Source organism: Ascidiella aspersa, chromosome 2 (genome assembly GCF_963924565.1).
Source record: "Ascidiella aspersa chromosome 2, kaAscAspe10.2, whole genome shotgun sequence".
Classification (NCBI taxonomy): Eukaryota; Metazoa; Chordata; class Ascidiacea; order Phlebobranchia; family Ascidiidae; genus Ascidiella; species Ascidiella aspersa.
The window spans coordinates 30,989,833-31,014,510 of record NC_139448.1 but is presented as its reverse complement, the minus strand read 5'-3'; the positions used below and the strand labels follow the sequence as shown (position 1 = coordinate 31,014,510).

General features: G+C 37.2%; 1 protein-coding gene across 1 annotated transcript in view; it reads right to left on the bottom strand.

Moving 5' to 3' along the window:
- The window catches only part of LOC146164883 (CCR4-NOT transcription complex subunit 1-like), a 41,100-nt gene extending 16,942 nt beyond the window's left edge, over positions 1-24,158 (bottom strand). The window contains exons 1-32 of the mRNA XM_083381789.1: positions 24,015-24,158; positions 23,730-23,837; positions 23,067-23,289; positions 22,356-22,435; positions 21,981-22,098; positions 21,262-21,427; positions 20,360-20,489; positions 19,638-19,733; positions 19,133-19,318; positions 18,282-18,409; positions 17,937-18,063; positions 16,873-16,986; positions 16,140-16,256; positions 15,185-15,365; positions 14,474-14,585; positions 12,843-13,056; positions 11,749-12,199; positions 11,011-11,286; positions 10,098-10,265; positions 9,565-9,692; positions 8,637-8,744; positions 8,196-8,271; positions 6,431-6,612; positions 5,618-5,842; positions 4,841-4,987; positions 4,177-4,356; positions 3,320-3,436; positions 2,676-2,864; positions 2,058-2,174; positions 1,633-1,706; positions 789-978; positions 145-336 (exon numbers count right to left, since the gene is read on the bottom strand). Of these exons, the coding sequence (XP_083237915.1) occupies positions 145-336; positions 789-978; positions 1,633-1,706; positions 2,058-2,174; positions 2,676-2,864; positions 3,320-3,436; positions 4,177-4,356; positions 4,841-4,987; positions 5,618-5,842; positions 6,431-6,612; positions 8,196-8,271; positions 8,637-8,744; positions 9,565-9,692; positions 10,098-10,265; positions 11,011-11,286; positions 11,749-12,199; positions 12,843-13,056; positions 14,474-14,585; positions 15,185-15,365; positions 16,140-16,256; positions 16,873-16,986; positions 17,937-18,063; positions 18,282-18,409; positions 19,133-19,318; positions 19,638-19,733; positions 20,360-20,489; positions 21,262-21,427; positions 21,981-22,098; positions 22,356-22,435; positions 23,067-23,289; positions 23,730-23,837; positions 24,015-24,116 (5,022 nt within the window). The 5' untranslated portion in view covers positions 24,117-24,158. The remainder of the gene's footprint in view (positions 1-144; positions 337-788; positions 979-1,632; positions 1,707-2,057; positions 2,175-2,675; positions 2,865-3,319; positions 3,437-4,176; positions 4,357-4,840; positions 4,988-5,617; positions 5,843-6,430; positions 6,613-8,195; positions 8,272-8,636; positions 8,745-9,564; positions 9,693-10,097; positions 10,266-11,010; positions 11,287-11,748; positions 12,200-12,842; positions 13,057-14,473; positions 14,586-15,184; positions 15,366-16,139; positions 16,257-16,872; positions 16,987-17,936; positions 18,064-18,281; positions 18,410-19,132; positions 19,319-19,637; positions 19,734-20,359; positions 20,490-21,261; positions 21,428-21,980; positions 22,099-22,355; positions 22,436-23,066; positions 23,290-23,729; positions 23,838-24,014) is intronic.
- Between the last annotated feature and the right edge of the window lie 520 nt (positions 24,159-24,678).

Sequence of the window (24,678 nt, the reverse complement as noted above, 5' to 3'; positions counted from 1 at the left end):
ACAACGTTTACCGTAATTTCCCAGTGTTTTGTGGCACAACATTCCGTTTTGCTGATTTCAATCTCAATCTAAACTTGTTTAAATGTCGTTTTTGAGCAGTACAGCGAAGGAGAAACCTTACAAGGCATATACGCTCCTACTCACCATGTGATAGGCGGCGGTCCTCATGCGGAATTCTTCGGGGTCTAAGGCGAAGTCCTTCTTGACAATTTGCTCGCAAGTTGTGAGGGCGATCTTTGCTCGTTCAACCGCCGGCCCTGTAACATCTTGCACTGCTCGCTCCACAGCTGTACGCGCGCACACCTTAAGGTGCGGTTGGGCTTGCAGTAGGGGAAGCTGACAAAGTAAATATAGGATTTAGTTGCTGGAATATTTGTTTGCAAAATTATTACCAATTTAAAACAAAACAGGCAACTTTTTAAACAATTCATTGATTGGCTAAGATTAAAAGAAATTTTCCGCAAACTTCGTTATTTATTTTTGTGAAGTTTTGTTGGGCGGTCATAATTCTAACAAAAGTCGTTTCAAAGCAATAATATCGGAGGAAACAATTACACTTACTTAACTCTTGAACCTAGAACTTGACTTGTGAAATCAGACTTAACACTAAAGCATCCAGTCGAAAATACCGATAAGCGACTTTAAAAAAATTTAACAACAACAGATAAAGTCGCTTCAAAGCAATAATATCGAAGCTCCAACTACACACACTTAACTCTTGAATATAAATCCAAAATCCAAATAAACAATCGCTTCAACAAATAAAACGAACACAAAACATTACAGACCTCCATCTTAATGGTGAGGTGCGACTGTAAGGTCGACACCGAGTAGATGTTGATGTCGTGGAAGGAAAAGCGTGGGGCCATCGCCGGCATGGGCATCATCTGCGGGGGCTGCTGCTGGGTCGGGGTCGAAAGGGTGGGGGCTGATGTGGGAGGGAAACCACCGAGGCCAGTTAGGTTGGGGGCGCTCACTCTGTGGTGAAAAAAAGGCGTTTATGTCAGTGGAGAAGTGAATATGTAATATTGGAAAAACACCTTGACCATTTAGCAAGATAAAATGTTGACCTTATTTCCTGATCAGTAATAGCCAGTAACTTTTGTTATTTATATCTCTTTTTTTACTATCCTGTGTTTAGCTAGCACATTAAACAATAGCGAATACGTGAAAACGCACCAAGCATCAAAGTACCCAAATAAATTTTCCACAAAACCAGATTGAGAACCACTGCCATAAATAAAAGCAAAATACTCTGGCAAAGCTAGTAATTTAGGTCAGATACTTAATTATAGATAAACAGTTGTTATTCAGATATACTGACGATGCCATTGCTGGCGAAATATATATAATATATATTTTAACATGTATAAAAAAATGTCTGACCTAAATTACTAGCTTTGCTAGAGTATTCTGCAATTATTTAGGGCAGTGGTTCTCAATCAAGGGTTTTGTGGAAAATTTATTTGTGTACTTTGATAGCTGTTGCGTTTTAACGTATTGCTATTGTTTAATAGGCTAAACACGGGGTAGTGGAGAACGAGGTCTAAATAAACAAAGTTACTGGCCTTAAGAAACTTCAATGAGTTAGGTTCAGTTGGTTTTGTGCAAAATACTTTACGGACGACTAACCTTGTTTGCATGGCAGGTTGCTCTGAAGGAGTGCTTGGCTTCATGGGCAAGATGTTCTCCTTCTTGGCAGATAACTGTCAAAATTAAATGTAGAGAAAATAACGGATAACTGTCCTAAAACGAAGCCGTTTTTTTAAAAGCATTTTGTCAATGCGCGAACTGCGAGCCAGTGTCATTGTAAGTAAAAACAATCAAAATATAAAAATGAAGCAAATTTATCATACAGGAGTTACAACGATTATAAGATTTATTGAATATATAAAAAATCAAATTGAAATGAAAAAGTAAAAGATATTTCACAGGGCAGGCGAATTTATAGCTTGTTACAAGGTACATCGAAAGCTGCCATGGATACAGTTTAGGGATCAGACTAGGCCAAACTTAAACAAAATTATGCATTTGTTTAGGGCAAACGTTTCACTCACCTGGCATTCGATCTTGTGTTTAATCTCTGGGTCGCGCAAGTAGCAAGCCGGCTTAATGTCGTTGATCTCGATCTGAAGGTTCTTGCACAAAACTTCGATCTCGAACTTTAGGTTCAACTTAAAAAAAACGCCAAGAGTAATTAGAATGCCTATCCTGGAAGATTGGAGGTCAATGAAATTTTGCATTTGCGTACGTCTGCAGCTAAAGGGCATTCTAGATCAGAGCTCGGAATATTTTAAAACTACTTTTTTATTGTTTTTATTATTAATAAAATACGTACTCAATCTATTTTTTGCATTACTGTAATGACCAAAATCAATGATTTATTTAAAAAAATACACTTTTTACGTCCTTTCACTAAAGGAGGTATTAGGTAAATGTCCTAAATTGCCGAATGCATAAATTATAAAACTTAAAATTCCTATCTTTAAACTTGCTATTTCCATTTGTTTTACAGCATAATACATAAACCTGGTATGGGTCACTTCAATTTTTACCTTCTTCCGCGCCATTTGCAATCTGAAACGTAAAAACCTTAACAGCACAACAGAACACACGCACGTGTTGCACCACATACGCGGCTCTATGCAAGACAACAAAACAGCACAAAAAGGCACCTTGAGATCCTGTTCAATGTGCAGTTCGACCAGCACACTCATGATGACGTCAGTCCAGGGGTTGGGAGGTTTGAAGACCTTGCTTTTGCCGACCGATTCGAGGACTTTGGCCACGAATGGCACAACGTACAGCAGTTCGCCCACGCCCTTCTGGTAGGCTTCGTATAGAAGGGACTTGAGTTCGATGTCCTACAACGACCGAAAAATACGTTTCACAAAAAAACGATCGACCAAAATAGGGGTGTTAGTCTAGTCTAGGGCTTCCGCTGATTTTTTTCAGTTTTTTGTGCAAGTGTCATGAAACCAAAAATTCATTAATTTGGTTGTAACATTTATGCAACAATATCACAAATACGTAACAATATAGGATGTGTTTTGTTGCAATCACATTTTTAAAACGTACGCCAATAGTAAAGATGCAGTTTCAATGAAACTTCATTTGTTCAGTCATATCTTATTGTGGGTCGCACAATAAAACTTGCATTAAAGCGCGAAGTGAAAAAGGTTTGGGAGCACTGATATAAGACAGGGATAACCTTTAAAGGAGTGGGAAAATTGACAAATGAAGGTCTCTTATTGTTTTCCTTGAATATACATTTCATATATATTATTAGTTGAATACTTATCTCAGTTGGAACACTTACGTCGTATAGGATTGGTTTGTTCTTGGCGAGCGAAATGATTCCGAGGAAGTGACCGAGGTTTTTGAGCAGTGAGCGATCGGAGAAGTTGGCCACGGTTTTGTCAGACTTAAGAAGAACCTGTCAATAGAAAAGCGCAATAAATGAGTAAAATATATATATACAGTTTGTGTGCATTCTAAAAAGACAGACAATATTTACCAGTTGGAAAACATAAGTTAGAAGGTACGGGTCGTTGTAGAACAAGTAATTGGGCATTACAAACCACTAAACAATAAACATACTTCGTCATCTTACACAGGCGATTAAAGCTGTCCATGTACTCGAAAAACACCTTTAACGTTTTTCGAATGACTAGAAATAATGTGTGTATGTGGTATAACAAAAATCCAAAATAAATATTTACCATATTGAAGTTTTTTATTTTAACGGGTGTTTTTAAAACTTTGTTTTCAGAATTTAGGAAATGAACGAAAATGGCCCAATCATAAATCAGAGAAATACGGTAAGCAAACTTTGCCACAATTTAAAACACAAACCTAAAAAATTCGATTATTTGAGTCTGTGTGTCTAGGACTGGATTCGAACTAGTGACCGTTGGACTTTCGCGCAAACAAAAAACAGAACAAAAAGCAGCTTACGGTGATTATGCAATCCAACAAATACGATTATTTGAGTCCAGGCGTCCAAGACGGGATTCGAACTAGTGACCGTTGGATTTTTGCGCAACAAAAACAGCACAAAAAGCAGCTGACGGTGATAATACGTCCGACAAATGCGATTATTTAAGTCCAGGACGGGATCCGAACAAGTGACCGTTGGAATTTCGCGCAACAAAAACAGCACAAAAAGCAGCTTACAGTGATGTTGCGGTAGACCTCCTCCTGTACGATTTTGCTGAGCGCTGGCATTTTGAGGCAGTCGAGGAAGTTTGAGTAGAGCAGGTGGAAGTTGGGCTCGATGCTGACCCGCTTCATGACAAGGTACTGCGACAACCATGGGTTGTAGTCGTCCTTTACCGCCTCCTTAAGTTCCTCCGACTGAAAGATAGTGGGGTAAAAGTTTAAAAACGATTGTTCCACGACTTGTTCCCTATTAATTCAGTTTAGCGATTGAGCAATGTTTTTGCTTTGTCCGAGGTAGCAAGTTCGAAACTCGCCGCAAGCAACGTTTTTCTAACCTTGTCCAATGTCCATGCTTGTACAGAAAGATGGTTATTCAAAATGTTTAAAAAATGAAGTTTTTGCAAGGATGAATGAAGTTTTTGCAAGGGTGAACCAACAAATGGGGGTGAATGACAGGGAAATAATTTATTTTTAATTATATTTTTACTCTTCGACATTTTTTATGTTAAACGTCCACTAAAATAGATCAAATGATAAGTTTTTGTGTAGATGTTTGCATCCTCTGATATAGAGGATGTTTTTAATCGCAAATAAATAGATCTTGTACAATATACATTGCACAACATATATTATAAAACCGGTATGTATATAATTATAGTTGGTTAGGTAGAGCGTATACCTTGGCCTGCATGTTGGATACTGAGAGGTTGTTGAAGATGAAGGCGATCTTGTCCTGGATCGACTCCGGAGGTTCTGGAATCTTCTCCTCGGGAACTTGAGCTCCGAGGAGCGTGTCGATGTTCGTTGCCTTGGCGATGGACGGTTGCTGGAAAATAAAAGGGGAAAAAATGTTTTATTTGTTTTAGATAGCACCATGGTTTTTCCTAAACTAAAGCAGTTTTTCTTTAACTTGGCCATACGAATCCCCTGCCAACAAGGAAATTCTCCGTGGGCCTCAGAATAGACCATATTCTTTCGATATCGGTGTCCTCTCAAGAATATAACTGCACGACTTGCCTTGATTGCTTTAATTTAAAAATTAATTGTGCTTTAGGTTGTTTTTGCTTTCGAAGCGTAACAGTGTCAGGTAGGTGAGTTTTTATAAAAATATTTCAGCAACGAGCAGAAAAAAGTTATTCGCGAAAGTTTTACTTTTTTTCCTCGTCAAGTCACCTAATCCCAGATTAACCACGGGCTTCCCTAATATTAAATTAAGTTTAAATGTCGTTCTTGCTTGCTATTAAACGTTTTGGAAGTGGGAAAGTTTGAGGGATTTTTACCAAGGCAAGAAATGTTTTCTTCTTAAAGTTGAACTTTTTTGGTCTTCTATACGGAGTGAAGTAAAACCACGATTCTCCAGCCCAACTTTAACCGCAAACTTCGCTAATATTGAAACCACGGCCCGAAATTTCAGACGAATTCGAGATTTAATACCATTCTCGATAAAAAAACGCACCTGAATTTCCTTTCCCATGGCGCCGCCACCCCCCAGGGTGATCTTGGATGCCTCAAGTTGTGTGGGTGTGTTGGACTGGGGGAGCTGGGGCATCTCGGATGCTTGTTGCTGCTGCTGTCGGGCGTTCTGCTGTTGCTGCTGGGCTAGCGCGATGCTGCCCGGGGTCGTTACGTTGCCTTGGAACTTTACGGTGGCTTCTTCCGATCGCTTGCCGCAGTCCACGTACTGCATGGGTTTGACGAAAAATCTGGTTATTTACGTTCACTTAACAAACGGGAAACTTATTAAAAGAACAAACTTTATCAATTCAAACACTTTAAGATTTAAAGACTTTGGAAGTGTGTATTGCCTTGACCTTGCTTAGTAAATTTTAAACTTAATTATCTGAAGGTGGACGTTTACAGGTCGCGCCACACAATTTTACATAAAAATCATATTCTTAAAAAATGTAAAGACCTAAAATCAGATCGATTGATGTTTTTTCAATATACACAAATCCAAAAATATTTTTTTAAATCACACTTTCTAAATACACAACACAAGCTAGAAATAAATAAATTCAAAAACTATTAAAAGACTTTTTGGAAAAACAAGATTTTTCGATACGCAAATTAATTTACAGACTCAGTAACAGCCCTGGTTTAGCAAAGCTAGTTAATTAGGCCTGTCGTATGCTGTAACCACTAAGGACCCTTAACTACTTGAAACACAGGGATACACTGCCGTCGCCGATAATGCACCTACAAGTCTACAGCCTTTTGGGGGACAAACGAGAGGGTATATACAACACAGCTATTTTCTCCCAGTAATTACCTCGACAAGGTGTCCAGGAAAGTCCTTGAAGTGTGGTATGGTGGAGATGTGAACGCAATATTGCGGGTAGTCCTTCAGTTTTGCCTTGAAGCGGTCGAGAGCGGCGATACCGAAGTAGTACATCTTGCTTCCCAGCGGCTTCTTAAGCGCCTCTAAGACGTAGCGCAACGCGATGCCCAGTCCTGTGGAAAAATATAAGTGTTTAGGTATGCTTGCAAACAAATTTTTGGACCGCTATTTGTTGTTTTCTAGGTTAGTTCACTGTATAGAACAGCGGTTCCCCAACTTTTCTAAAAAATTTGCCTGGCGGGCCCGTTGCAATTATTTTGATATTTCGCGGCCCTATAAAATTTCAAGGGTCATTTGACCCATATTTCTTGTAATACACTAGTGCAGTCACGATTCTTTCTAATGTAACAATCTTCTAACTCAGGGTGGTCCACGGTTGACTGCATCGCGGGCCACAATATTTCTTGCCTATTTTCTGCGGGCCACATAAAGTGGGCTAAATGCGTACCAGGAGCGGATCACCGTTTTTCGTTTGGTCGAGGCATGAAATGTTTAAAGATAACGTCACAAAGTAATATCGAAAGACAGATACGCTCCAGAAACTTGCTTCTTTCGTCGAACTTGTGCGCAAATAACATCGAATGTTACGAGACTGGGAAAACTGGTGTGCGCGAAGCGCGAAAAAATTGCGTATTTGACAAAAATTGTAATTAGAAGACTGCATTTTATAAGCGTAGAATGTTCGCGTAAAAGAGATATTGCATACTTCCCAATCGCTAAATTACAAAGACGTTATCATTTCGCGCAAAAAGGTTTAATTAACCAGATCAATTTGGCTGAAATTGCAACTGGGTTTGGACCACCCGGTTCTAACTAATGCGAACGATTCGCTGATAGCAGGTAGTACAGCATAAAAAATGCTTTATGATGTCACAATAGATAATAAAGCATAACTAATACAATAAAGATAATGTTTCAAACATAGACTAATGTTTAAAAACTTAAAAGACTAATTCTCCTTGCGGACCCTCTGAAACTGCTGTGCGGACCCCAGTATGGGAAGCGCTGGTATAGAACCACGTAAGACAACCAGACATTGATTAACACTACTCTAGGATGAAGAAGATACCCAATGACAAAAAATACTTGTGTTACGTCACACTACAGCAACGATCCCCGGCCTAATGCGCTTTCTAACGCTAAAGGATGCCGGAAAGAGATGTTTCAATTTTTCTTATTCTAATTTTACTCCATTGTTAAGGTTATATCCATACCATTTTGTGTACGAATATTGTACAACTCATTAACAATGTTTACCTATTGTACAAATTTGATGTGTGTTTCAACTTCGTTAACTGTAACATTGCGCTAAACCACTTAGCGAAATGCTAATAAGGGTGTCGCAAACTGTTTATATTTAATGTAGGGTGCCGTCAGCCTAAAACAGGTCGGGAACAACTGTTATAATATTATTTCCTGTCAAATATAAATAATTATGACAAATAAACAAACGGGTTATTTTGCCATGTTTCTACCACCGAAAGCAACCACTACTCAATACTTACGCAGTAGTGCTTCGAAAAATGTTTACCGTAAATATATAGAGGCTGCCGGTTAGTTAAAAAGCCAAAAGCCTACAAAAAGCTGAAAAACACTGCTTAACCTTGGTAATGAGCTTACAAAATAAAACTGAGGCAATTCCTTTTTAAGGGGAAAAAAACATGAGCGTTGAAAGTAAAAGCGAGCTGCAACTTACCAAGATAGGTCACCAAGCTTTTCTCTACGATTCCGCCAAACAGGCAAGCGGTTATGTGGAGCTCCTTGTCGGGGTACTGAAAACATATAGCACATGTTGGCAAAAAAATATCAGCAAGTTCTTTAATGATAAACTGAATGTGTAAAATAGGAAGATACCCCCTTGCCCTTAGACGTAAATGAGGACTTTCTTGTCTTAGTCAAAGTTTTCTTGTCTTTAGTCAAAGTGAATCGAAATTCAATTGAATTAAAGAGACTGATGATGCCATATTTTTTTGCGAAATATATATTGTTAAATATTAGAACTTACTATGTTAAAGATTATAACTTATAGAAAGTCTATCTCAAGTATATTTGCAAGTTTTTCTAAATTATATGAATAGCATGGGGAGATTTATGTTGCGATGGATAGGGTGAAAATAAGAAAATAGCAAAAGTTTACCTGCGGAAAGAAACGGTATTCCTCGAATAGGTTTCTGATCATGCAATTAAATACTTCCTTTTCCTTCTTGTTGCTCGATTCTTTGAACTTTTGCAAAAGGTCGAGAATCTGAAAGCAGAAATTTGTCAAGATCGCCGATTGCATCGAGATAAAACAACGAAGTTTCTTTGCACTATATCTTCAATTTATTTACATTTGTATTTGAAATTGGGCTTTTTATAGCAAAATTCATGTAAATCCGAAAATTGGAAAATGAAATTCTAAGAAATTTTTGTACACTTTGTTGGTAGGTGAATTGCATATTTTAATTAACGTCTGTTTAACAACATTTCTAGTTTAAATAATTCTTCAGACAATATATTGGAGTCATTCGAATTTAAAAACTGACGACGATGCCAGTATAGGTATATATTCCTTTAAAAATGTCTGATCCTGGTTTTACTCGGGTTTTCAAACTTAAAAGTTTTAATGTTTACTTTCGAGTTAGACCAGGGGTTCTTAAACTGGGGTCCATGGACCCCTTGGGGGTCCGTGAACTGATATTAGGGGGTCCATGAAGGCCTAATTAAAGAACTAGTGTATACTTAATGCAATAATTTTTTAAAAGAAAACACTTTAATTCAAAATTAAACGGTTTTGCACTGAATGTATAGTTAGACTCCATTTAACTTTCACATTTTTCGGACCGAAATAACAGAGTCATGAAGTCAATTTATGACGTCATTTTGGAGCATTTCTTGTCTACCGGGGTCCATGCAAAGCAAACAAAAAAATGTAGGGGTCCGCGGTAAAAAAAGTTTAAGAACCCCTGAGTTAGACAAAGCACGTTATAACGAAGTTTTTTAAACGCCTTTTTTCAGCATAGAAATGCGCGTGCCATTTTAAGCTTGTAATTCAGGCTAAACGAATTGGCAATTGTAGCACTCACGTCGTCCACGGAGAGGGTTGGGTGCGGGGGCTGGTTATAGATTCGCTGAAAGTAACCGTTCGCTTCGTCTTCGATCTCTTTGCTGAACTGCTGGTTCATTTCGGGCCACACTTGCGACAAGTCGGTCACTTTTTTAAAGAAGCAAGCAGGTTTATTGTTGCTTGATAGTTTTTGTTCGTTTCAGTTTCATAAAATTTGTAGCTGTAAAATCTGTACCAGTGGTTCTTAACGCTTTTTCTGTCGCACTTTCTGTGTGAAGGCTATTGACCCCACAGGCGTGATGTTTCATAAACACCACGTAAAATTAAACACGACCTTTTATCTTGTATTAAAAGGTGTTACACACTATGTAATGGCATTTAAAAAAAACAGTATGGATTCTAGTAAACGGCAAAAAGTCGTCTGGTGCCGAAACCCATATACACAACTAAGATTTCACAAAACAAACCCAAAATATATCTTAAATCGGCAAATATTTAACTCAATAAACGTTTAATGCAAGTAAAAACGTCACTAACTATCGCGGTACTTACTGGACGGCTGTTGCTTGTTGGTTTTGACCGATGCCTGCTGGAAGGCCTGTTGCGCCGCCGGGCCCAGGGACCCCATGCCCCCCACCTGCTTCTTCTGGCCAAACACGTCCAGGCCACCGGTTCCACCGCCCAGACTGGAACCGAATCCACCCATGCCCATTCCGCCGCCTGCAGTAATAGAAGCAATATCGTGTCTGTTTGTACAAGATTGAACCGATAGAAGTTTGCACAGTTTTTTGCAAAATAAAACGTATGTCTCATATAATAATCAAGAAAACAGCTCTTCTGTTAATTGTAATTCTTTAGCAACGTTTCGGCAGCCTATGCAAGTTGTCTTCGTCAGGGTGAATGACACCGAACGCTCGTACAATATAATATGGAAAACAATATTACTCCTGATATTTTGTCTGAAATGGGTCGTTTTTATTGCACTGATCAGACGGTATAAAGTAATTAAAACCTATTGTGTTCTTATAAATTCACAAAATTCGTTCCAGTAAGTCAAAGCAACTTATAAACGTTGTTTTTTTTAGAATCATATATGGTGGGATTTGTGTTCAATAGATTTGTGGCAAATCTATGTTTCCCAAACATATATTTAGTCGCAAAGAGGTTGTCAAATCATTTTTTTAATTACAGTCAAGGGTTTCTTGCTTTTCTTTTTTTCTGAAATAAGTTTCAAACTCACTTTTTTGGTACAGTGTTTTGGGTTAGAAATACAGCAAAAACAAATAACAGAAAACAATTTGGCTGTATCCTCTGCATAGGCTCTAGCGTTTTAAGCGAGTAAAGCTCAATTTTAACAAATATGAAAAGCAAAAAAAAAAATTATTCGAACAACGGCAGCTCAAATCAAACTGTTTAAATTTGAAATTTTTTTTTTTTTAATTAAGCAAAAACGCCAGCTTCTTACCGGCACCGGCCATGGGCGGTTTCTGCTGCGCGAACATGTCGGGCATTTTGTTGCGGAAGAGCTCCTGCTGTTGTTGTTGTTGTTGCTGCTGTTGTTGTTGCTGTTGTTGTTGTTGCTGTTGTTGCTGCTGTTGTTGTTGTTGCTGCTGCTGTTGTTGTTGCTGTTGTTTTTGTTGATGTTGCGCGAACGAGTCGAACTTGTTGGGCCCAAAGGCGTCACTTGCCCCGCCACCGCCTCCAATACCGCCCAGGTTTGAGAGTAGTTGGTTGGAGAAACCTAATGATAAACATACCGCCGTTAGCTTTCCTTGCTTCAGTTCTATTTGAGATAAAGCGATGCGGGTTTTAGAGGAGTTGAAGTTGTTTTATATCGTACATTTATTACAAATTTGTAATTTAACCGACTAAGACTATGTGCAGTGAAAAAAAATAGTATAATGAATTTATAACCTTTAATTAGGGGTAACACATTCATTAATAAAAACGAAAAAAGAACACTGGAATGAAATGTTTCCCAGTCATATTTGTATTAATCATTTAAATAAAAAAAACACTGGCATTGACGATCCCTGGTCTATTTTATAAAGCATTTAAAATTAAATACTTTCAAAATTGAGAAAATTTTATCTGAAGTTGTAATACATTTCAATATGGATTATTGCGAAAATATTAGTTTTGCAAAACCACAATGGATTCACCAAGTTACATTACTACAACATTTCACTATTGCGAGGCAAACCTCCTATTCCGAACTGAGACGACGATCCAAAACCACTGGAAGTAGAGATGGGGCTACCGGAAAGCCCCAGATTGTTCGAGCCCCCGCCCGACAGCTGGGGTCCGATGCCCTGGCCGATAGTTGACCCATACGGACCCCCGCCACCCCCTCCGAATTGGCCACCGCTGGGTCCCCCTATGGGGCCCATGGGGTTTCCTGAGTTGGCGCCGACAACTGACCCCAGCCCCACGTCCGAAAGTAAGTTGCTAGGGGGCACGATTCCTGACCCAGCGGGGCTGGGCATGCTGTTGGGGTTGGGGTTATTGGGGCCGATGACGTGACCCATGCGCCCGTTGGCGGGGGCCGAGTTGCCGAAGTCGGTAATTCCCCCGAAGCCGGGTAGGTTAGCGGGGTTCGAACCGGGGGCCTTGTTGTTGTTGCTGAAGGCGTTTCCGACCGAAACCGGGTCCATCTGAATAAAGTTTAAATAGCGTTGGTGACAGTTGTATTGTAAATATGTGTGTGAAAAGGTACAACACATTGGTATGGGGGAAGTATAGCGTGTTTGTAAGCGCTCGAAACTAGGCCAATGAAAATCAACATTAAAAAAGCACTGATAAAAAAAGAAAAATATTCTTGAAGTGCAATGTTTGTGGCTAAGCCATATAGTCATATACAGACTGACGTGTATGACGGCTCGTTCATCACTTAAGTACATAACCTGCAAAGAGCCACACGTTAGATTAAAACAACACCATGGCGCAAGAATAGTAACCTTGACCAATAACCGTACAAATTTTGACGACAAAAATCTAACGAAAACATAACAATTTTTTTAGGATAAGTATAGAACCTATCTGTTTTTATGCCGGGGTTGTTTTTTAGAAAAGAGGAACAGAAACACCTGTTTTTATGCCGGGCTGATTTGTTTTGCGAACAAGGCACAAAAGTCTGCACAACGGGAGGTTAGAAAAAGGTAAAAAGGCCGGATTTTAAGCCGTATTATTTTTGTTAAAAATAGTACAAAATTCATAATTTTGAATGCCTTTTTAAAGAAAAGTAGAACAAACATGTCGTTTCATCGCGCTATTTTAAAGAAGAAGCAGTTAACCCACCGGTTTTGCGAGCAGGTTGTCGACCTTATTGTTTGCCGGGGGTAGCGCATTGGCTGGGTTGATGCCAAGCTGGGGCTGTTGGGGCGGGATGAGGCTGGAGGGCTGCTGGGGGTTGGCGGTCACCCCTTGTTGTGGCGGACGGGTTTTGTTGAGCAGGCCACTGCAGTTGTTGGCCATTGTGGCGATCGCGTCAGACATATCTTGGGGAAGCGACCTGGAATAAGAAAAACTTTTGAGTTCGTGTACATCAGTGTTTCTCAACCTGTGGTACGCGAAGTTATTTTGGGTGGTACACAGTATGTTTTTAAATAAAATTACAGTTTTACGAAAAAGTTTAGCATTTTTTCTATTGCAATAAACTATACATTTATCGTTACGATTGTATAGTTAAATATTTTATGCTTCATCAAGGATAGGAATTATTATCTTTCTGGAACATCTATGCAAATTTATTTTATTACATCATAGAAAAACAACAAAGAATCACAAAACTTGACCACCGGTATCTTGCAAGTTAAAAAAGGGAAACTTTTTCAAGATTAGTGGGCCGCATTTGTTTCAAAATTTCCGGCCTAACTAATTAGCTAATCCATCCCTGTTAATAATCCTATATACATTTTGACTAAAGTTGAGTTTTTCGATAATTTGTTGGTACGCAACAAGATCATAGAACCTCGAGATGGTACGCGGTGAAAAAAAGGTTGAGAACCACTGGTGTACATGATTTGGCCATCCAAAGTGGTGTTTGTATTTTTCAATGAAAATTGTGAATCTGTTAAATTGTAATTTTTTTGTATGAAATTGCAAAAGTGGATTTTAAAGCATAATATTTTGGTGCTTTTAAAACCGATCATTTGTCATATTTTTCGGTCGACAAATCATTCCCAAAACATCGTCCAGTTTTTAGTTTAATTTAATTCTTTCTGCATTTTACATATATTCAACATATACTTTCGCAAATAGATATAAGATATGATGTTCGCTTTAGAAAATGGCACAATGTAGAACAACTACAAGCAAATAATTTTGTTTTTTCACTTAAGATTTTAAAAATATGCTCGTTTAAAATACTAGTGTTTCATTAAGATTAAAGCAAAAACTATTTTCTTTTTACTAACGAAATCTAAAATATGCTTGTTTAAAAAACGAAAGTTTCTTTCTGAATTCAAACATATCCCAACTTTCAGGTTTGCTTTTATAAATAGCTTTTAAGTGTGGTTCAGTTTTGCATCAGAATTTTTACAATTACTTTAGATAAACGACACAATGTAGAACAGCTAAAAGCAAACTTGTTTTATTTTTCACCTGTGAAATAAGAAAATATGCTCGTTTAAAAAACTAGTTTTATTAGGATTCAAGCAAAAACTATTTTATTTTTACTAACGAAATTTGCAATATGCTTTATGAAAAAACTAGAGTTTCTCTCTAAATTCCAACATACCCCAATTTTCAGTTTTGCTTGCATAACAGTTACCAAAGGTGGTTCAGTTTTGCAGCAGAATTTACCCGCTTTTAGTAAATCACAATTTTCAGTAAACCAATCTATAGGGTCTACGAACAAATTGGCACCGCTATTGAACAGCTACACACAAACCTAAAAAAATGATAGCTTAACGAAACGTCCGCCTCACCCTGCAAAGCCTGGATGTTGCGTGTAGTGCTTAAGACACGTTACCATGGTAGCGAGAGTCTCTGGGGGAAGTTGGAGCGATGCCAGGTTTTCTTCCTTTAGGTGGTGGACACCTTGACGTAGACAAGAGTGCAGTGTTACGTCATAAGGTTATCACAATCGCAATCATCGAGGCTAGGTTGTTTCAAAGAGCGCCAACGAAAATAAACTGCGAACTGAATTATTGATGGGATATGCAGTGCGGCGGCCATGTGATAGCAAGTAAATACTCTGATTAAAATCGCGTTCAATGGGAAATACAAGGGCTACCTACATACGAAAAGTATAGCAGTTGAATACTAAACCGTAAAGATAGTTAAATAAACTTAGATAAGATTTGAGAAACCGTATGTCTGAATGTAAACACTTTACTCACAGTAAGAAATTTTTGATGTTTTTTTTGTTTCAATTAGTCTCTATTTAGTGAGGTTGGTTAAATAATAAAAACTGCCTAATGACACCAGCCACAGAAACGTTACTTATTTCACATTTGAAAATATATTAAAGTTTGGTAGTAGTTAAACAAACACACCACACATGTAACTAAGACTAAGGTTCTAGTATTTTATACTTTTAAAATTTCCAGTAAGAATAATTGTTTTCCCTGAAATTCGAGAAAATTATTCTGTACAGATCCATTTTTAAGGTATTTTCTATTATTCAATAAACCCACCGAGAATGGCCGGGTAGCGCCTCTTTATGAAGCTAATGCAGGCCTGCACGAATTCCTCTCTATGCTCGGCCAGCTTGTCGGAAAGCCACTTGTCCAGCTTGAGGTATTCCCGTCTGGAGGCAAGAGCGGCTAGGTCGATCACGAAAGCGAACGGCTTGCTGTTGAGCAGCACCGACAAGGCCTAGGAGTAAGAAGTGAAAAAAAAGCTTTTTGGATCTGTATTCTGTGGTAAATATCCCAAAGCAAAAGGGTATTTCTTTATGGAATCCCAAACCAGTGGCTGCATATTTCTGCTTGTCGATCACTGTCATAAACAATAAAAAACTCAGGTAAAAATCAAAGTAGAACACAGGATAAGGCATTTTTAAGGAATATATATATTTCGCGTACACTGGCATCGTGGCAGAAATATCTAATCCTTAAAAACTGTCTGATCCTGTGTTTCATTCGTGTTTTTGAACTTGTTTTATTGTTTATTTCAAAGAAACTGTCACTTGTTACGGTTTTATGAAACATTTGAATTTTAGGCGTTTCAGCAGAGGCAAGATTCAGTAGTTACAGCATTACAGGGTTTAACACGCCAGAGCAGATTGTCACGGGTGGAAACATGCCTAACTTTGGCTGATGGAGAAAGAGGGAAAAAATCCAATGGCCACACCAGGGGCTCTGTTTAGTGTTTATGTTACAAATAATACGGACAATTTAGAAGACCTATCACTTTAAAATTAACCACACATTATTGAGTTTTTGTTTGTTTTGTGAAGCTTGCCTGTATACTGTATAGTTACATCAAAATCCTCTAGCGCAGAGAACACCCATAAAATGTAAAACGACAGGGACAATTAAAAGACCATCGCGAGCGCTATCAAATACCAACGCAATTAATGGATTTTTAACGCTGACAACTGATAAAAACAGTCAGTTTATAAAATTTACCGCTAAAAAAACTACAAACCTTGAGGTCCTGAGCGATGTCGAGCAGACGGGACAGCCGTTGCTGGTCATATTGGTCACCTCTCATCGGCCACTCCGACATACTCACCATCACCAGTTGACGAGCGATCGGGGGCGACTGGCCTTGCTGTTTAGATAAAGCAAAAGTGTGCGTTTTTAGGGGTTAGGAAACAACGTGACTTGATTTACATTGTAAGGCTATATAAATCTAACGCCCGGCGAGCGTTTTCGACCTATTTTTCTTGGTCGGTAGCTATTCTTTCGAGTAATACAAGTACAATCAATAATATTATTGAACTGGGTTGTATTTATGTATAATGCGTAGAAGTTGAGCATGTCATAATTGATAGTTCAGTTTTTTTATTCAAACCAAAGCGCATGGAGAATCGCACAATTGTATCAATTAAATGCTTGGTCTAATGAGGCACTAATTTACACAAGTGGACGGATTTGATAAAAACACATGAATATTTTTTTACATATGTTAAATATTTATAACTTGGCTTAGTTGAAGTAAAATATATATAAAAGTTACTGCAAATTGTTGGATTTTTATAGTTAGGCAATATTACTTATTTATTGAAATGCCCACAGTAATATAATTTTCTAATACCAGGGTCAGACAGTATGAATACAAGAAATCTCATTTGCTTCATAGCATCCAAAACGATCGAGTGTCATCACACCCCAGACAAGTTACTGTTTCGTCATAAATCACGATATTCAGCCCTTACCTGAGCGTTCCAGACACAAGCGAGTACAGTGGCCGAGTTGGGATGGCTTCCTAGAAAGACGGGAAGCAGAGTGAGAATCAACTCGCGTCTCAAGGCTTGCCAACCGGGTCCCGACTATGGGGAAATAATAATAGAGTGTGTTAGGTTTACAATAGTTGGTAAAAAACGATACTTAATATTTTTTAGGTAAAAAAACGCAATCCTAACAGATACCAAATTACGTTAATACTAGGGTGAAAATGAAAAAAATGATAAAATAGTAATGATTTTTAGTGTACTAGCCAGATATTTTCTCGGGAATTTAACTTTAAAAGTATAAACCCTAAGTTGGATCACAAACCATGGCAAAAATGCATACATTTATTTGGTATTGGATGATCACCGATGCCAAACCAGTATCGGACAGGTAACGAAACTACTACTGCGCAATGGGAATATTATGATTAGGGCGAATATTTTTTGACCAAAAAAATAGGAAATTTTGACCTGAAAAATTAAAATTTTGAAAATTTTTTACCTGAAAATAATTCATTTTGACAACATTTTGACCTGTTAGAAATACATTGATTTAAATAACCTAGGCATCGTTAATCACGCGTTTTTTATACTGTATATTGCTTTAATAAAGATATAATACGGTTAAAATGATTTAGTTTTTTTTTTAATTTTGTAAGCGATTTATGTGCAATTTTATTCGATTTCGACCCAAAAACAATTTGACAAATTTTGACCTAACGTGTAAATTTTGACAAAATTTTGACTTTTTTTGACAAGTCAAAAAATATTCGCCCTAATTATGATAAATGATATTATTGGGCACGTCTACTACTTTATGTAAAAGTATATGGAGAAATGTTTGGTCAGGTTTCAAGTGACGTTGCTTTGAAATAAACAACTAATAACTATATATTTATTCACAATGAACTAGGATTTAGATTTAGAGGCATATCATAACTATTCTACATTAACTGTGGTCTATTTGACTTATCGTCAAAAGGGTTATTAATTATTCGCTATTGATTTTTATTTAATAAAATTGTAAAAATTTAACATGTTCCCTCTACCTGTATGAGAGATAGTGTAAGAAGATCAGGGCACTGTTTAAACGGCTGTTGAAACAGATTCTTCACTTCATCATACAATCCACAATCAGACAGTGCGATTAATGTCTCAACAAGATCCAAAGATTTCCTGAAAAAATAAACCGTTAAGGAACGTCAGTTACTTGAATTTAAATCAGGTGTCATATCAGGTTGACTAAGTTGAAGTTGAGATAGTACCATAAAATTTCCAGTTAAAGATACTTGTTTGATAAATTAAACAAAGGACTCTGTACCTCTGCGATTAAAACTCTTGAAACACAGTCACGTATTGAATTTAAAAGCAATTATACGCGATACTACATTTACCAGGATAGGATTTCTCTGTTGTCTTCGTCGATTGGTTGTTTGAGTACTTCGAGGCTGACTGTTCGCGAGGAATAATCTCCGATGCAGAAGACGTTTGGATGTAGAAGACTTTGCATGATCCAGGACAACTTCGAAATAAGAGAATTAACTTAGCGCCATGCATGACCAATTAACCATTGACCAACTAACAAGTATTAGATATCTGGCTTTTAGATTCAAAGTTTGTAATCACTGTTTTGTCTATATTCTTAGAATTTAATGTTTAGTGAAAAAATCCACTGCCATTTGGCTGTGTGTTTTTATCGGGATATACTCATTGTGAGTCAAGACCTATACTAAGCAAAGTTATTTTATATCAAGCGGCACCAACAAGCAGGGATAATAATAATGTAATATAGGCAGGGTTGCCATTCCGTGCTTTTTTTTCCAAGATTTGAGCTTATTTTTTAGTAGTGTCTTAGGAAGTACTAACGTGGATATTTCTTTGAAACACGCTTATTTTTTAGTCAAGTGCTTAGTTCAAATGCCTTAATTTAATTTCTAAGCATGTTTTTTTTACTTACATTAAATGCCAAGCATTAATAGACCATTATAAGCTCTTATTCAAAACTTTGCCAGTTCAAAGAATTTAAAAAATATATTTCTTTAAAAGATTGCACTGAATAATTACGGGAGATCAGCTACTACTATGCCATTACAGGGCAGCATGTTTAGTTTTTGTTTTTAGCAGATGTTAACCCTGAATATAGGGCATCAAAATTGAACTAAACGACGAATTTCAAATACCCCTACAAAGAAGCAATTAAAAAGATGTTTAATGAACGTTTTTACTTGACGTTCACAAGGTGTACCTGGCCACGAGAGTTTGTCCAGTTTCTGAAGAGAACATCGATGGGGAAATGTTCGTACTGCTGCGGACCCTGGCTATAAAGGAGATTTAGGGCTCGTACGAGGAGCCGAAAGCCGCCCACTTCTTGTACTATAAACCCGGGGTGGTCGTATTCCGTGAAGATATCCCTGGCTGACAAGGACGGGTTCTGTTAATGAAAATGGTGGTTGATTTAAAGTGAAAGAGTAGTAAAAAAATGTTACTTACATGGCCAGTGAAATTTATTGATTATATATTACATATATTTGTTCAACTCTTACTCCTATTTAAGTAGGTTAGATAAGTAGATAATGGAAATAACTGCCTAGTGTGAAGACTGTCAGATTTAGCATAAATTACTAATTTTTAGGTGGTTACTACACAAAACAAATAAGAGAAGTTTTATTTCGGATTTAATAGTTTTGTCGTAAATTTTTTTTTTTTTTTGGCTATTTTTTTAATTATTTGAAGGTTATCATGTGTCATACCAGTTCTTTGACAACTTGGAGAAAAACTTCCACCTTCCAGGAGTTGGGAACATCGTCTCCTTTATCTTTGTTTTCGGTCCACCCACCAGCAAATGACTGCAAAGAAATAGATAAATAATCAAGCTACATTACAGATCCGGGCATAGTGTGCCCAAACAGCATTTGGTTAACTCAAAACTCCCAAAGTTTAAAACCCAAATATTAAAAGAAATATTAACAACTGGAAAAAGTAGTTATTGTCTCGGCTCCCTTTTCCGTTTTTGACAACACATGGGTTGAGCAGTATTGTTTTATGTATTTTTTATATTTTTCTCTGCATTGTTTAAACGGGTGAAATGTTGTAAAAGGAAATTCAAATATGTATAAATGTTGTTAAAGAGAGGTTTATCGAGTGCAACAAACGGTGCTAAGAGTCGGACATGCACCTTTTATTATAGTCAAGAGTTAGACGTAAGTATCATTGAGGGCCGCTAAACCCAGGTTGAGAACCACTGTTTTAAATGAATAGTGTGGTTACTGGTAAGACATGAATAAGCATCAAATCCTATATTCGGTATTAGATAACATTTTGTGAAGTTTTGAGTATTTGCTGTAAAAATTATAAAAGTTTTAAAAATCAATAAAAGTTACATTTAAACCTGTACATCTGTATAGGATTAATATTTCCTCTAAAAACGGATACATTGATAAACTACAGCAAATTGATTTTTTACATGTCATACCTGTAATGGAGTGACACTGTCGATTGCATCTGATGGAGTGCGAGCCATCATGGACAAGGCTTGGGCAACATGACTGGCCGTCACATTGTGGATCTTGTAAGTTTGCAGGGTCTTCCGACATTCCTCAACACTGGAATCAAAAGTTTATGCTTTGTAAAGCAAAATGCAATAATTTGTAAAACTGTGTTTTTTTGGCATGTCAGTTTTAAATTTTTTTATTTTGGGAAAATTTATTTCTAACTTTGATGTAACTGAAGATTAAGGAAGACTTTTAATTTTAATGCATGAAAATGTTATAAAGAATAATACACTGAAATAAATCAAAACACTGTCCTATACTAAGAGACATATAAACAGTTTACCAAAATATGAAAGTTTTTCAAATTATTATTAACCAGATTTTTTCATTCAAAGATTTTAACGTTTGAAAACGCGAAATAAAAAATCCAGTCTTATTTAATTAAGATGTCCTTGTAAAAGAGAAGAGCTACTTGCTATGTGCAACAAATTTATTTAGGTTTGGTATAGGGTGAAATAAATCCTGGCGCTGGTCTGGGAATCCTACCACATTCATTCTTGCAGTAACGAAACGAGTTAAAAAGTTAAAATTGCAAGGAAAGGCATAAATATGTTACAATTAGTATAATAATATTACTTGAGCCACCCAAACTCAAACTCTCACCCTAACCCTAACATTGTAAGCAATATAAACCCCAGACAAAAATGTGGTGGGATTCTAGACCAGAGCCGGAATCTGTTTTGACCCAGGGCTACCAAACCTGAATAAACTTGTTGCACATAGTTTAAAATAGGTGTTCTGTTTCACAAGAACATCTTAATCAATAAGACTTAATTTTTTACTTCACGCTTTTAATTAAAAGCTTTTAAAACAGATTTCTTACTTAGCACAGGCAGTGTATCCGACTTCGAGCAGAATCTCGGCGAGTGAGCCGGGAGGTATCATCGTGGTGATGGATGGATCTCCGAGCAGACGCTCCAGGTGGATGTTCTCCTGATCCTTGTAAAGGAATGGAAGGAGGACAACAGGACACCGCTCGACAGGAAAGTCTAAGTGCATGGGAAAATGAAAGATACCCACAGGGTACACATATGTGTACAACTACTGTGATCTATTGGAATGACTCATCGGTTAGTATTAATGGATTATGGATACAGTTATTTCCTGGTTTTTGCCACTCAATAAGTTGGAATGCCATTAGGATGGTAATTTTTTCCCTATGGAGCCTGCTATATTTCTGTCAGTAAAGCAGTGAAAGAGTCTATCCTAGTCGCCCCACTGAGTGCTCTTTGGGCAATTAAAAAACTCATTACCAATGAGGAACAGATAAAAACCAAAAAATAGCACCAATGTGCATTTGGGTATATAATACAATTGGCACAATCATTTGTTTTGCATTCTAATTTTTAACTTTTACAGTCATGATACATGGTTTTTAGTACATATTTGTTATATTTTGGAAGTTTTACATAGCTATATTAATGCTAGTGTATGGTATACTACTCAAGGCATTTATACGGAAACATATCAAGAAAGTGCAAATTATTCCCATGTTTCTGATAAGAATTCAAATTTCAGTTATGTTCTACTTAGGCAAAGCACCTTTTCTCAGATAGCTGAGAAAAGTATTTTTCTGATCTTCTTCGATCAAGTGACTCCGATCGATGTTTAACAGAAGTAAATGAAGAACCTCAACAGCAGTGTCTTGCAAGCCAATATCCTGGAATGAAAAAAATGAATTAAAAAAAACAGCATTCTTGGAAGAAATCTGTCGTCACCAACAAAAGCAAGATATGACAGACCAAACTTCGAAAAATATAAGCCACAGTAAAAATCCTAAAATGGTAACAAGCTACTTTTTGAAGCTTTTTTATGCTTAATAGAAGAAAGTTGGTTTTGTTAAAAAAGTGGTCCACTATTTGAAAGGTTCAAAATCCGATCAATAAGGCGAAAAAAACTCAATTTAAAACCACTTACCTCAAATGTCTTTCTTCCGTTAAGACTTTCAATGTGCGACTTGACAAGCTCTGGAAGTTGGGTTGACACAAATTCGGTGGCTAATTAGTAAAACAAAACATATTACAGCCTGGCCTTAGGTTAAAGAAGTATCATAAAAAAATGTCTTTTCAGTGAATTAGTATAAGATGAGCAAAGGACAAGTGGAACAAAGATGCCTGATATGAAAAAAGAAAGGAAAACCCATTGTCATACTCTGTCAAGTAGTTAGATAAACAAGCCACTGAATGGTGAAAAATTTTAAAAATGGATTTTTTCATAATTGTACAGTTTTGAGGGTAGAGGGTAACAACTCCACTTCGGGATGACTACTTTCGGTCTGTATGATTTCAAAATAAATTTTCCAATGAATCTGTATGTTTGTTGATTGAGTATAAGAGCAGCAAAAGACAAATGGAATCAGGTGTGCCTGGTGCAGCTGTATGCCTATCTGGGAGAAATTAATGAAAACCATTATTATGCTGTGGAGCATGCAGACAAATAAGCAAGGCACTGAATAGTACACGCAAGAAGTACATATTGCATTTTAGACATACATACTGCATATGAGAGTCTTTTTTTAATCATACACTATTGCATGATTAAAAAAGACTCCTTATTTAACGACAGAAAGAACTCTACTCTGGGCAGCACAACCTTTCATTTGTGTTATTAATTTCAAATCTGACTCACCTTGCTTTTCGATCGCAGGAACTGCAGAATTCTGCAATGCAAGAGCAACGGCAAGCTCCTGGACTTTGGAGAACTGGAGGACCCTGCTGATGTTGGGGATGAGTGTCGAGGAGGGATGCAGCGACTTCTGGTGAGAAAGGGGATTCTCTATCGCTCCGCAAATTGTGGTGACAAAACTCGGCCGAGTGACCAGGGATTGAAACTCTTGGATCAGTAGCTGTATCTGAGAGGGAGTGACATAGAATTTGATTATGTGGCATTAAGTAATCTAGGTAAATAGATTTAACATAGAAAATCATCTCTTGGGTTTTATTAACAATGGCAGTCCTAGTTACTTTACAAGTGACCGACATTTATTTTGTTTTATTAGCATCAATGAAATTACGAATTTGCTGAAGATAACTCCAGATTTTCACCTAAGGACATCTCATAGATTTCAGTATGGTTAACAACTAAGACAGTCTGACTACATTTTCAGGTGATTGACATTTATGTTGATTTGTTGGAATCAAGTAGAAGGTAAATGCTAAAAATAGAATCCTACTGGGGCTTAATTCGGGTGAGAAACCATTGATGTCAATGTAGTTTTTCCAAAAAAAATCAAGCTTAATTACTTAGAAGATAAATCTTTTCCATTTTTTTGGTGGTCATAAATATTATTACCTGGTGGTAATCCTTGGAGTTGGATTTACCATCACCTCCAAAATAAACATAGGAGAAAAGACAGCGGAAAAGGTGACGTTCTGCCTCCGATCCACTCTTTTCAATCAACTGAAAAAATAAAATAACAAAAAAATAAATTTAAGGCTGAACATAAACCAGAAAACAACAGAGTGCTATCGACCAGCATTATATTGGTGTTGGGTAAACTCCCCAATCATTTTCATATCTGGTTCCATAAAGTTGGAATCAGTTCCTGCCAATAATTTAAGAGTTACATTAACTTACACTGTTGAGTTCCGAAGATGTTTGCTTATAATTTTTCTTGGTCAAATTAGCCACAAGGTAGCTTATTTGAGACAAGGCCAACGAGAGTGAATCAAGATTCATTGCTGCCGCACGGCAACATATCCTCAAGCCAGGCTGCTGACCATAAATTCACTAAATCTGGAAACAAATGTTTTGGTAATGGTTAATAGTGGGTTAGGCTGAACGATGTTGCAAACCTGACTGCATTTCATAATTTGTGGCCGCCAAAGAGTTACTTCAAATGTTTTTTTGGCTGAAATCCTATGCCAAATAGGAAGATATATACGCCAAAACGACAATTTTTTTTGGTGAATTCGCTAGGCCGGCGATATTCCACGCCAAATGATGTCACTGGCGTAATTTTGGGCAAGCATTCCGCGGTAAAGATCTCTGGCGGGAAGGCACTAGAATGCAATCAGGGTTGCAAACTACTACCATCAGAATAAAATTAAATTTTATTCAAACAAGAGTTCAATCACTTAAATCACTGGTTCTCAACCAGTGGTATGAGTACCACAGTGGCCAGTCTACATTCTGTAATAGGTGCATAGCCAAGATTTTTGACCTTAATTAGTAAATTGCACACCTAAATCACGGAAAAGGGTTAACTGGTAGGATTCCGAACTTCAAGTGTACATAAATG